The sequence below is a fragment of the Scyliorhinus canicula genome, chromosome 25 (assembly GCF_902713615.1).
Source record: "Scyliorhinus canicula chromosome 25, sScyCan1.1, whole genome shotgun sequence".
Classification (NCBI taxonomy): domain Eukaryota; kingdom Metazoa; phylum Chordata; class Chondrichthyes; order Carcharhiniformes; family Scyliorhinidae; genus Scyliorhinus; species Scyliorhinus canicula.
In genome coordinates this window covers 15,941,534-15,955,468 of record NC_052170.1, presented here as the reverse complement: position 1 = coordinate 15,955,468, position 13,935 = coordinate 15,941,534, and the positions used below count along the sequence as shown (strand labels likewise).

At 49.7% G+C, this 13,935-nt stretch overlaps 1 protein-coding gene across 1 annotated transcript in view; it reads left to right on the top strand.

Moving 5' to 3' along the window:
- The window catches only part of LOC119957010 (adhesion G protein-coupled receptor E1-like), a 75,946-nt gene that overhangs the window by 43,179 nt on the left and 18,832 nt on the right, over window positions 1-13,935 (top strand). Inside the window, exon 11 of the mRNA XM_038784592.1 lies at window positions 6,513-6,748. Coding sequence (XP_038640520.1) covers window positions 6,513-6,748 — 236 coding nt within the window. The remainder of the gene's footprint in view (window positions 1-6,512; window positions 6,749-13,935) is intronic.

Sequence of the window (13,935 nt, the reverse complement as noted above, 5' to 3'; positions counted from 1 at the left end):
AGAAGCCCAAAGTGTAGCATGGAGTTCACCTGACACACAACTTTTAATAGATTGTGGTTATGGGGAGCACACGGGCCCACTTTACAGGTGTGGTGCAAACAGAGAGCTAAAGTACTTTTAAATTAAAACAATGTTTATTTATGAAACCAGATAACACTTTATAAACCCACAGTAAACATCTTAACAACTATCAACACCAATAATCCCCACAGATACAATATTCTATAAGTAACCCTTAATCTTTCCTTGCAACATCCATAAGACAAAAGACCCTTTTTAACACAGAGATCAGGTTTAAATTCTCTACTGAGAGCAGTTATCATTTTGAAATTACCCAAATGTTCTGAGACAGTCTTTAGATTGCAGAGAGATCCTTATACAACTGCTTGCTTTTCCTGCAGCTATCCAGCTCTCAAATTGAAACTACAACACACTGACACACACCAGCTTTTTTTCAAAGCGAAAGTGAAAGACAGCCAGCCCAGCTCCACCCACACTCTGACATCACTGCAGCCAACCGATAAACACCCATTTCTTAAAGGTACATCCACTACAGCTATTTAATAAACACCCATTTCTTAAAGATACTTTCACACGACACTTCATAAATTATACGATAACCTGGGTGGAACGTTGGCACAGTGTTTAGCATTGCTGCCTCAAAGTGCCAGGGACCTGATTTTAATTCCAACCTCAGGCGACTGCCGGTGTGGAGTTTGCATGTTCTCCCCATGTCCCTGTATCCGTTCTCCAGTTACCTCCCACAGTCCACAGATGTGCAGGCTAGGTGGATTGGACATGCTAAATTGCCCCTTAGTATCCAGGGATGTACAGGTTGGGTGAAGTTACAGGGATAGGGCGGGAGAGTGGGCTTACAGGGATAGGGGGCTCTCTCATAGGGGCGGTACAGACACAATGGGCCGAATGGCCTCCTTCTGCATCGCAACATTCTGCGATTGTAGAGATAATCATTGACCATCAAAGGTCACCAGATGTAAGGTGGAAGGACCCAGTAGCTCAGGAAATCAAGAATAGTGGAACAGAACAATAAAGCTGAAAATCTTAAGCCCCGATTTGAAATTCCCCATTTTCCGGGGGGATTTGGGGAAGGCGATAGTTCAAATATGGACAGGCGAGGAACTCATTGAGTCTCAAAGTTGGACTTGACAAAGCCAATTAGACTCCGGCTTAACTTTAACTGAATGCTGTGGAGAAAGAAAACCCAATATTGTGGGCGAAGGCGCAGAATGACACCAAGTTCCGCCAGATCTCATTTCCATAATCTAGGGCCCAACCACGATCCTTGTTAGTTAATGCGGATCCACGTACCTCTTCTGCAGTCTCTGCCAGGTTTATCTGCCACCCTCCCTCCCATCCATCCACTGCCGTAGACCATGATATAGGAGCAGTATTAGGCCATTCGGCCCTTCAAGTCTGCTCTGCCATTCGACCATGTCTGATATGTTTCTCATCCCCATTCTCCTGCCTTATGCCAATAACCCCTGATCCCCTTATTAATCAAGAACTTATCTATCTCTGTCTTAGAGACACTCAGTGATTTGGCCTCCACAGCCTTCTGCGGCAAAGAGTTCCACAGATTCACCACCCTCTGGCTGAAGGAATTCCTCCTCTGCTCTGTTTTAAAGGATCGTCCCTTCAGTCTGAGGCTGGGCCCTCGGGTTCTAGTTTCTCCTACTAGCGGAGACATCCTCTCCACGTCCACTCTATCCAGGCCTCGCAGTCTCCTGTAAGTTTCAATGAGATCCCCCCCCCCTCATCCATCTGGGGCTGGTTTAGCACACTGGGCTAAATCGCTGGCTTTTAAAGCAGACCAAGGCAGGCCAGCAGCACGGGTTCAATTCCCGTAACAGCCTCCCCGAACAGGCGCCGTAATGTGGCGACTAGGGGCTTTTCACAGTAACTTGATTTGAAGCCTACTCGTGACAATAAGCGATTTTCATTTTTCATTTTCATTTTCATCCTTCGAAACTCCAACGGGTACATAGCCAGAGTCCTTAACCACTCTTCGTAAGGCATCCCTTCATTCCGGGGATCATTCTTGTGAACCTCCTCTGAACTCTCTCCAAGGCCATCACATCCTTCCTTAGATACGGGGCCTTCTCACCAGGTTGGTGCGGAATCCAGGTCTGGTGTACCATGAACTAAAATGAGCCTGGCTTCTTGCTCGTCAGACAGGGTGGAGCATGGATCTCACCTCACCAACACTACGTTCGCTGCACACATTAAAATTGGGGCTTTGCAGAAAAAAACCTGTCAGAAAAACAACAACGGCAGGAGATAAAGGCCGGCAAATTTACAACCACGATCTGATCCTGCACTGCACAGAGTTCTGGTAGATACAGTGCAGGTAAACCACAAGTAATTAATAACAGAACATAACAAAGAGAACGCGGCCACTAACCAGTGATACCCACAGCGAGAAAACAGAGTGGAAAAAGCTACCATTTGTAGAGCGAATAATAATCTCACTTCCCCCAACGGCCAGGACTAATGCAAAACCCACACGACGGTTTGAGCTGTCAGTGACCTTGTTTTGAACCAGCCACTGTGATTGCAAGGCTTGAGAGTCAACGGGCGGAATTTTCCAGCCCCGGCTAGGCAGGCGCGGGTCCGGACAACGCGGCGAGACATTGAAACGCCCTTTGACATCGGCAGGACCGGAAAACCCGCCGGCAAGAGTCGGGGGGAGAGGGGGTAAAATTCCGCCCAAAGCATCTTCCCTCTTCTGAGGTGTTCTTTTTATAAAGATTCATTTTCTTCTCAAGATGGTGTTGCATCAATACTGATGTAACCTGAAGAAAAACAAAGAGCGGGATTCTCCCGCTTTGAGTCCACCACACAGGCCACATCGCCAAGCCCCGAACTTATTAATTAATCACCAGGCTGTTTCACGCGGTGTTCGGCGGCAGAGCAGGTCAGGAGACGCGTGGTCCGCCAACATGTCCGGGTGCCTCGTTGTGAAGGCCGCCCTACATCACTGACCCACCATGGAGGAAGGGAGGTGGATCGCCCGAAAATGAAGATGGATCTCCGGGAGCACTCTGAGGCTGGAACGTGGCCCTCCTGAGAACGGAGGTGGATAGGGGAAGGCCTCCACCCTGAACTCTGGAACAGGCCAAAGGCATTGTTAAGGTGAGTCTCGACCTCTGCGCTCCACGTTGTTCCGAACATGTCTCGCACCGGCGTGATTTCGTGAATCTGGTCATTGGCGGGGGGGGGGGGGGGGGGTGGAAGCCAGGACACTGGGAGAATTTCCCTTCCTTTCCCTTAATTTGTCGTGTTGCTCACCCGGGGTAAGCCGGGCTGCACACGATGCAGTTAATCAAGTATACACCAAATGTGAGTGTTGGTTCAATATAAGATTTATTGAACTTCAGTAACGAAGCGCACTGCTGCCTGTGGGTTGATTCTCTACTGCTTTAAGTAAACTAATATTAACTATCTGGACTAGACTAGCTCTGACCCATGTGTAGAAGGTGTTGAATGATTTGTACACCCTGACTGTCACTACAGTTGTCACCAGTGGAAAGAGACAGATTGCTGATGCCTCGTGTGTTTTATAGTTGGAAGCCCCCCTCTGGTGTTCTGTCTGGTGATTGGTCGTGTTCTGTTCTGTATGTTGATTGGCTCACCTGGGTGTCTGTCACTGCCTGCTTTTACCTCATGATGTGCATGTTATGACATCATTGAAATACTTCCACAGCACCTTCTCAATCCCCCCATGCAGACAGATGGGCCGAATGGCCTAATTCTGGGATTCTGTGATGTAAATGTACCTCGTTGTAGAATTTGATCAATTGGTATTTAATGGAGGCAATGGGTGTCTCACCCATCAACTGTAGAGCGGGTGAATGCCCTGCATCACTTCTTTTAAGGAAGGCCTACTGAATTATGTGCCAGTCAGGCCTTCTCCTAGTATCAAGGACCCAGGCGGGGCCGAAGTCCAGCTCACATTTAGCTGCCAGCCGATCAGAGGCTGGCAACTTTATTGACTGGCAGCGCCACTGGGAAGATGGTGGTTGCTGCTGGTACTACACCCATTCGAGGTCTCGGATTGTGGGTGGAGCCAGGCGCACAGGTGAGTGATGGCGGGAGGCCATTCACGAACCTTCCTGCCCATAGTGTTAATTGTGCTCTTAGTGTGCGGGGCGGAGAGGAGAGGGGGCTGGGCCTCTGCGCAGGGCCCTGTCGCCAAGGAAACCAATACGTACCTCGAAGCCTCATGTGCGAGACCGCGGCGAAGATCTCTGAGGCATCGAGGTACCTGGATTTTATTGGGATAAAAAAAAGTCACGTCGAGGGAGGGTGGACTCAACACCAGCTCTATCACTGATCTTTGCAGAGCACTGCCATGTATTTACAGAAAAGAAAGTGCTGGAAATACTCGGGTCAGGCAGCATCAACGGCGAGAAGAGCAGAGTTAACATTTCAGAATTGGTGAAAGGTCATGGATCAGAAATTTTAACTCTACTTCCCTCTTTCTACACTGACAGAGTGCAGCTGATAATACATTGCACATTATTAAGTTTCAGCAGGATTCACTTCATCAATCCTTGTTTTAATCGTGGAAACTGCACTTTTTGCTGTGAGCGTGAAACAAACAATGCTGAACAAGTAAACCTGAATCATCATGCATCTTTTTAACCGTACCTTCTGCTTTCTACTTTTTTTGGCCATTCTTTTCTTTGTGCTCTTTTACCTTTACTGTCAAAGAACAAGGGACGGTGCAGACTCAATGGGCCGAATGGCCTCCTTCTGCACTGTAAATCCTATGAATCGATGAACAAAGAACAATGCAGCACAGGAACAGGCCATTCGGCCCTCCAAGTCTGTACTGGTTATGATGCTAACCTTGGCCAAAACTCTCAGCACTTTCTTGTGCCGTATCCCTCTATACCCATCCTATCCATGTGTTTCTCAAGATGCCTTTTGAACGCCGTTAATGTATCTGCTTCCACAACCTTCCCTGGCAACGCGTTCCAGTCGCTCACCACTCTCTGCGTAAAAAACCTGCCTCGCGCGTCTCATCTAAACTTTGCCCTGGACCTGAAACCTGAAACCTATGCCCCCTGGTGACTGGGAAAGAGTGCCTGCCCATCCACTCTCTCCATGCCCCTTGTAATCTTGTACACCCTCATTTGAACATCAAATCTGTTGCTGCTACTTCAGGAAAATATTTTTTGAAAGAAAGAAATGAATTAGATTCCTTTTGTCTATGTAGTTTCTTGTCAGAATTCAATTCAGTTAATCAAGCCTTCAGGACAATTTTGAACTTCATGCATAAAGACGAATGTTTTGTTCACATTTTTCATTCTTAGATTTCCTGAATGTTTGAAACTTAATTTAAAAACACCCACCCGTGATGATGTACATGTATGAAGCATTGGATTTGCGTTTTCCATTTGTGTTTTAGATTTGTGCAATAAAGGGGCAAAGCTAAACTTCAGATTGGTGTGCAATTTGCCTTTGAAATGAAAATCTGGATTTTGCTGCCAAAATTTGGTATCTGGAACACTGATTTCTGTTGGGAATGTTTGGCAGCTCTGATTAATATATTGCAAGGGGCTGGGTCTCCATTGGGCGCGGCAGACCTGTAAAGCAACCTGCCCAACACCAGCCCACCCAGGCTGGATACGGACCTGCCCCTACCCAAGGAAAAGAGGTGGCGAGGGCGAGATGAGGCACTTAAATGTTTTAAGGGCCTCAGGAGACCCAAGAGCAAGTGGGCCACCCAGTGCCTTCACCACATCTCCCCCCACCTTTCCCCCCACTAAAATGGGGGGGGATTCCAATTTACAGGCCTCCAACCCCACCCCACCCCCAAACATGCTGAATTGGGGAGTGGAAAATCCAGCCCACTGACAGAATGAAAGGAGATGTTCCACAAAGCAGTCACCCATTTATGGTCCCCCCCCCCCCCCCCCCCCCCCCCAACATTGAGGGACTCACATCGTGGATACAATAGACTAAACTGCACGAGCTGCAAGTGTGTCCCTGTTTCACCTGGGAAAGGTGCTTGGGGCCTAGGGACGGTGAGGAGAGAGAAGGCAAAACAGCATGCTCTGCACTCGCCGCAGGTGATTAAGGACTGGGGCCAGGACATGGTGGGGTGGATGGTCCCTTCAGAGCATCGTCAGGGGGAAGGCAGGGGAAGATGTGTGGAGTGGTCGGTTCACACAGGATGGCCCATTTAACATGGAGACTGCTGGGGTGGAAGATGTGAAGAAGGATCGGCCTATCATGATCCTGGGAGGGAGGGGAAGTGGATGACAGCAGGAAATCGAATGGACACAGTTCAGGGGCCTAGTCAACTACGGTAGGGAAATCCTCAGTTTAAGAGGTATCAGAAATGTATTTCAATATTTCCAGATTGGTACAATCTCTGGTAAGAACTATTTTATAACATTACCAATGCTTAAATTGATCCTTCACAAGTCTCTGCAATGGTTCCTTGGCTGTTATCATCTAACCTGAGCACTCCATCCTTTCAGGTTTTATGTGCAGTTATAGCCGGCGCTCTCTATTACTTCTTCCTGGTGGCATTCGCCTGGATGTTTTTGGAAGGGCTGCACCTCTTCCTCATCGTCAGAGACCTCCGGAAAGTGAAAGTTTCTCAGGCTATCGTTATCCGCAATGTCTACCTCTACGCCATCGGTTACGTTCTGCCTGCCGTGGTGCTGGGGATTTCGGTCGCTGTCCACCCCAGTGGCTTCGGAACGTCGAGACAGTGAGTAATACGGACCCGACGGCTTCCAGGCACACACACACACACACACACACAGTTGAGCCAATTGCCCTGTCAGCAGCCAGCCCTGGCCAACTGATCTTAGAATATGGGGGGATATTTAGCACTGACCTTTCACAATAACAATTTTGAAGCATTGTCACTGTTATCGTGTAAGAAACAGGGCTGATAGCTTGCACTGAAGGAGCTCTCACAAACAATGTGGTCATGACCAGGTAATCTGCTGAAGTTGGCTGAGGGATTATTTTTTCGTTTGTTGATTTGACAGGATGTGGACGTCACTGGTTAGGCCAGCATTTATTGCCTATCCCCAGTTGTCCTTTAAAAGGTGGTGGTGAGCCACATTCTTGAACCGCTGCAGTCCTTGAGGTGTAGGTATACCCACACGCTGTTAGGGAGGGAGTTGACCCAGGAACAGTGAAGGAACAGCCGATATATTTCCAGGTCAGGGTGGTGAGTGACTTAGAGGGGAGCTTCCAGATGGTTGTGTTCCCAGGTATCTGCTGCTCTTGTCCTTCTAGGTGGTTGTGGCCATGGGTTTGGAAGGTGCTGCCTAAGGAGCCTTGGTGAGTTCCTGCAGCGCATCTTGTAGTTGGCACACACGGCTGCTATTGTGCATTGGTAGTGGAGGGAGTGAATGTCTTGTGGGAGGGGTGCCAATCAAGCGGGGCTGCTTTGCCCTGGATGGCGTCGGGTATCTTGAGTGTTGTTGGAGCTGCACTCATCCAGGCAAGTGGAGAGTTTTCCTTTACACTCCGGACTTGTCCCTTGTGGATGGTGGACAGGCTTTGGGGGGTAAAGGGGTGAGTTACTCCCCACAGGGTTCCTAGCCTTTGACCTGCTCTGCCAGCCACAGTATTTTTGTCCAGTTCAATTTCTGCTCAGTGGTAACTCCCAGGATGTTGTGGGCCAGGACACCAGGGAACTACCATGCCTATACTCGGAAACAGTGATGTTAAATGCGAGGGTACCCCCAATACCCAGAAGGGTATCTTGGAACTTCCTAAATGTTTCTTGCACAATTTGATATTATGCGAGGAAAAATATGGGGCGCGATTCTCCGCTGCCCACGACGGGTCGGAGAATAGCGGGAGGGCGTCCCCGACATTTTTCACGCCCTCCCGCTATTCTACCCCCACCCCCCACGGCCGCTGCTCGCAGTTTTTTACGGCGAACAGCGATTCTCCCCAGGCCGATGGGCCGAGTTCCCAGGCCTTTACGGCCGTTTTTACGGCAGCAAACACACCTGCTTTTGCCGTCGTAAAAACGGCCGCAACATGCCCGTTCTGGGCATCCAGGGCCCCGGTTGGCACGGCAGTACCATGGCCGTGCCAAGGGGGGTAACGGACGCACTCCTTCTCCCTCTGCCGGCCCGCAGGATCAGTCCGCGGGGCGGTCGAGGGAGATGACGGCCCCGCGCATGCGCAGGTTGGAGCCGTCCAATCCGCGCATGCGCTGCTGACGTCATCGTGCGCGTCAGCCAGTGTGACGCTTGGCGGGCGGACTTAGCGACGGTCGCTAAGGCCGTGATGCCGTGCTTCACGGGGCCCCGCTGCTAGCCCCGCCCGGGGGGGGAGAGAATCGAGTCCCGGGAGGGGGCGCGGAGGCTGCCGTGAAACACGGCCAGTTTCACGGCAGCCTTTACGACTCGCCGCATTTGCAGAGAATGCGAACCGGCGAGGAAAGATCCAGTCTTGTTATAATCATTCAAATAAAAAATGGTTATTAAACTATAAAACGCACAACACGAAAGATTGCAATGAAGAACAAAATTACAATTAACTGCAATAATGGCTGCATTGAATTAACCCTATTCCAGATCTATCTACTTTCCTACTCTCGAAGAATATCCACTTCCCAAAACAACATCCCATAAGTTTTGACACTCTGAGCCAAATCTAGCAAATAATGGATACACATGACCTGTATATTTATTTTGGAAGAAGCTTCTTCTGGTTCAACATTGAATCTCTTGGGTTTAAAACAGCAGTTTTTCTGCACAGAAACTTGCTTTCGGGAGCACTCTGCTCACATCTGGGCATGGCTGTGATCTCAATTGCCCGTCAACTGCTCAACTGCTGTACAAGGCTAACCTGCCCCTGATATAGGGTTTATGCCGTTTGATCTTGTCCTACCTAAACAACTCGTTTTAGAAGTCATGCTTTTAGAGTGTAAGTGTGACATGCATTATTATCTCTCCTTTTGACCTCCTACCCTCTGTATAGAACAGTACAGCACAGAACAGGCCCTTCGGCCCTCAATGTTGTGCCGAGCAATGATCACCCTACTTAAACCCACGTAACCCGTATACCCGTAACCCAACAATCCCCCCATTAACCTTACACTACGGGCAATTTATCATGGCCAATCCACCTAACCCGCACATCTTTGGACTGTGGGAGGAAACCGGAGCACCCGGAGGAAACCCACGCACACACGGGGAGGACGTGCAGACTCCACACAGACAGTGACCCAAGCCGGAATCGAACCTGGGACCCTGGAGCTGTGAAGCATTGATGCTAACCACCATGCTACCGTGAGGCCCCTAATCTTTCACTCAGAATTAATTCCATGGCCTATTGTTCTCCACTTAACTTAAGTAAATGTCCGCTCGCTCTGCTGCTTGGCTAATCAGCACAGGGTGCAACTGAACCCGAGCAGATAAATCTTTTGACGTACGTCAGAGGCTGATGGAACCAGAGTTTCCCAACTGACCCACAAGACAGCATCCTTGTGCTGCCCCCCCTTGTGCTGCACTAGAATTACACACTCAGGTTTCTTCAGCGACATTTGAACCCACAATCGACCAGTTCAGAGGAACATACACAAGCAGCTGAGCCTGGCATACTGTTGCTGTTTAACATGGGAATGATGGTGAGAAAGTAGTCGAGCGTATGGTGGCCTAGTGACAATGTCGCTGGGCTAGTGATCCAGAGACCCAGGGGAATGCTCTGGGGACCTGGGTTCGAATCCCGCCGTGGCAGATGTTGGACTTTAATTTCAATTCATTAAATGTGAAATTGCAAGCTAGTCTCAGTAATGGTGCGCATTCCCTTGATCATTGTAAAAAAACACATCTGGTACTCAAATATTGCTCTGTGCCATTCTTGCCTCGTCGGTCCTATGTGGGACTGGAAACCTACCATCTATCGTCTGGAAGGACAAGGGCAGCAGGTACTTGGGAACCCACGGCCTGGAGGTCGCCCTGCAAATCACTCACTATCCCGACTTGGAAAGGTATGAAATGAAATGAAAATCGCTTATTGTCACGAGTAGGCTTCAAATGAAGTTACTGTGAAAAGCCCCTAGTCGCCACATTCCGGCGCCTGTTCGGGGAGGCTGGTCCGGGAATTGAAGCCGTGCTGCTGGCCTGCCTTGGTCAGCTTTAAAAGCCAGAGATTTAGCCCAGTGAGCTAAACCAGCCCCCAATATATCGGCCGTTCCTTCACTGTCACTGGGTCAAAGACCTTGATCTGCCTCCCCAACAGCACAGTGTGTGTACCTCAGCCTCAAGGACCGCAGCAGCTCCTATTGGTTACTGCCACCTTTTCAAGGGCAGTCAGGGACGGGCAATAAATGCTGGGCCCAACCAGCGATGCCCACAACATAGAAACCATCGAATCCCTACAGGGTAGAAGGAGGCCATTTGACTACAAGGCCAACGAAAAGATTCCTTTATTGATCCAAATCCAGGGAATGATTTAGAAATTTAAAAAATGCAAGGGAGAGAGAAACCATCATAACCGGGTGAAGTAATTATTTTACTTAATATACTATGCGGCCCTTTGTGAATTGTGAATTTCTGAATGCGGCCCTTGCACGGAAAAGTTTGCCCACCCCTGGTGTAGAGGCAGTATGGAGGCAGTGTAGACGCAGTCTGGAGATAGTCGGGAGGCAGCGGAGAGACAGTGTAGAGGCAGTGTGGAGACAGATTGGAGACAGTATGGAGGCAGTGTGGAGACAGCGTAGAGGCAGTATGGAGGCAGTGTAGAGGCAGTGTGGAGACAGTGTAGAGGCAGTGTGGAGACAGTGTAGAGGCAGTGTGGAGACAGTGTAGAGGCAGTATGGAGACAGTGTAGAGGCAGTGTGGAGGCAGTGTAGAGACAGTGTAGAGGCAGTGTTGAGACAGTGTAGAGGCAGTGTTGAGACAGTGTGGAGACAGTATGGAGACAGTGTGGCGACAGTGTAGAGACAGTGTAGAGGAAGTGGAGAGACAGTGTAGAGGCAGTGGAGAGACAGTATAGAGGCAGTGTGGAAACAGTGTGGAGACAGTGTAGAGGCAGTGGAGAGACAGTGTGCAGACAGTATGGAGACAGTGTAGAGGCAGTATGGAGACAGTATGGAGGCAGTGTGGAGACAGTGTAGAGGCAGTATAGAGGCAGTGTAGAGGCAGTGTGGAGACAGTGTAGAGGCAGTGGAGAGACAGTGTAGAGGCAGTGTAGAGACAGTGTAGAGGCAGTATGGAGACAGTGTAGAGACAGTGTGCGACAGTTGGAGCGTGTGGAGACAGTGTAGAGACAGTGTAGAGACAGTGTAGACAGTGTAGAGGCAGTGTGAGACAGTGTAGAGGCAGTATGGAGACAGTGTAGAGACAGTGTGAGACAGTATGGAGACAGTGTAGAGGCAGTGTAGAGACAGTGTGCAGACAGTATGGAGGCAGTGTGGAGACAGTGTAGAGGCAGTGTAGGACAGTGGAGACAGTGTAGAGGCAGTGTAGGACAGTGTGCAGGCAGTATGGAGACAGTTGGAGGCATGTGGAGCAGTGTAGAGGCAGTATGGAGACAGTGTAGAGGCAGTGTGAGACAGTGTGAGACAGTATGGAGACAGTGTGGAGGACAGTGTGGAGACAGTGGAGACAGTATGGAGGCAGTGTAGAGGCAGTGTAAGACAGTGTGGAGACAGTGTAGAGGCAGTATGGAGGACAGTGTGGAGACAGTGTAGAGACAGTGTGCAGACAGTATGGAGGCAGTGTAGAGGCAGTGTAGAGACAGTGTAGAGACAGGGTAGAGGCAGTATGGAGGCAGTGTGGAGACAGTGTTAGAGACAGTGTGCAGACAGTATGGAGGCAGTGTAGAGGACAGTGTAGAGACAGTGTAGGAGACAGTATGGAGACAGTGTAGAGACAGTGTAGAGACAGTGTGCAGACAGTATGGAGGCAGTGTAGAGGCAGTGTAGAGACAGTGTAGAGACAGTGTAGAGACAGTATGGAGACAGTGTAGAGGCAGTGTAGAGGCAGTGTGCAGACAGTATGGAGGCAGTGTGGAGACAGTGTAGAGGGCAGTGTAGAGCAGTGTGGAGGACAGTGTAGAGGCAGTGTCAGAGACAGTGTGCAGACAGTATGGAGACAGTATGGAGGCAGTGTAGAGGCAGTGTAGAGACAGTATGGAGACAGTGTAGAGGCAGTGTAGAGACAGTGTAGAGACAGTGTAGAGGCAGTATGGAGGCAGTGTAGAGGCAGTGTAGAGACAGTGTAGAGACAGTGTAGAGGCAGTATGGAAGCAGTGTAGAGACAGTGTAGAGACAGTGTAGAGACAGTGTGGAGACAGTATGGAGGCAGTGTAGAGACAGTGTAGAGACAGTGTAGAGGCAGTATGGAGGCAGTGTAGAGACAGTGTAGAGACAGTGTAGAGACAGTGTGGAGACAGTATGGAGGCAGTGTAGAGACAGTGTAGAGACAGTGTAGAGACAGTGTGGAGACAGTGTAGAGGCAGTGTGGAGACAGTGTAGAGACAGTGTGCAGACAGTATGGAGGCAGTGTAGAGACAGTGTAGAGGCAGTGTAGAGACAGTGTGGAGACAGTGTAGAGGCAGTGTGCAGACAGTATGGAGGCAGTGTAGAGACAGTGTAGAGACAGTGTAGAGACAGTGTGGAGACAGTGTAGAGGCAGTGTGCAGACAGTGTGGAGACAGTGTAGAGACAGTGTAGAGACAGTGTAGAGACAGTGTGGAGACAGTGTAGAGGCAGTGTGCAGACAGTGTGGAGACAGTGTAGAGGCAGTGTAGAGACAGTGTAGAGACAGTGTGCAGACAGTATGGAGGCAGTGTAGAGACAGTGTAGAGACAGTGTAGAGACAGTGTAGAGACAGTGTGGAGACAGTGTAGAGGCAGTGGAGAGACAGTGTGCAGACAGTATGGAGGCAGTGTAGAGGCAGTGTGGAGACAGTGTAGAGGCAGTGTGGAGACAGTGTAGAGACAGTGTAGAGGCAGTGTAGGGACAGTGTAGAGACAGTATGGAGACAGTGTAGAGACAGTGTAGAGGCAGTGTAGAGACAGTGTGGAGACAGTGTAGAGGCAGTGGAGAGACAGTGTGCAGACAGTATGGAGGCAGTGTAGAGACAGTGTAGAGACAGTGTAGAGACAGTGTGCAGACAGTATGGAGGCAGTGTAGAGACAGTGTAGAGACAGTGTAGAGACAGTGTGCAGACAGTATGGAGGCAGTGTAGAGACAGTGTGCAGACAGTATGGAGGCAGTGTAGAGACAGTGTGCAGACAGTATGGAGGCAGTGTAGAGACAGTGTAGAGACAGTGTAGAGACAGTGTGCAGACAGTATGGAGGCAGTGTAGAGACAGTGTGCAGACAGTATGGAGGCAGTGTAGAGACAGTGTGCAGACAGTATGGAGGCAGTGTAGAGACAGTGTAGAGACAGTGTAGAGACAGTGTAGAGACAGTGTAGAGACAGTGTGGAGACAGTGTAGAGGCAGTGGAGAGACAGTGTGCAGACAGTATGGAGGCAGTGTAGAGACAGTGTAGAGACAGTATGGAGACAGTGTAGAGGCAGTGTAGAGACAGTGTAGAGACAGTGTAGAGACAGTGTGGAGACAGTGTAGAGGCAGTGGAGAGACAGTGTGCAGACAGTATGGAGGCAGTGTAGAGACAGTGTAGAGACAGTGTAGAGACAGTATGGAGACAGTGTAGAGACAGTGTAGAGGCAGTGTAGGGACAGTGTAGAGACAGTGTAGAGACAGTATGGAGACAGTGTAGAGACAGTGTAGAGGCAGTGTGGAGACAGTGTAGAGGCAGTGTGGAGACAGGCAATTTGGAGACAGTGTAGAGACAGTGTAGAGACAGTGTAGAGACAGTGTAGAGACAGTGTAGAGACAGTGTAGAGGCAGTATGGAGGCAGTGTGGAGACAGTATGGAGACAGTGTAGAGGCAGTTTGGAGACAGTG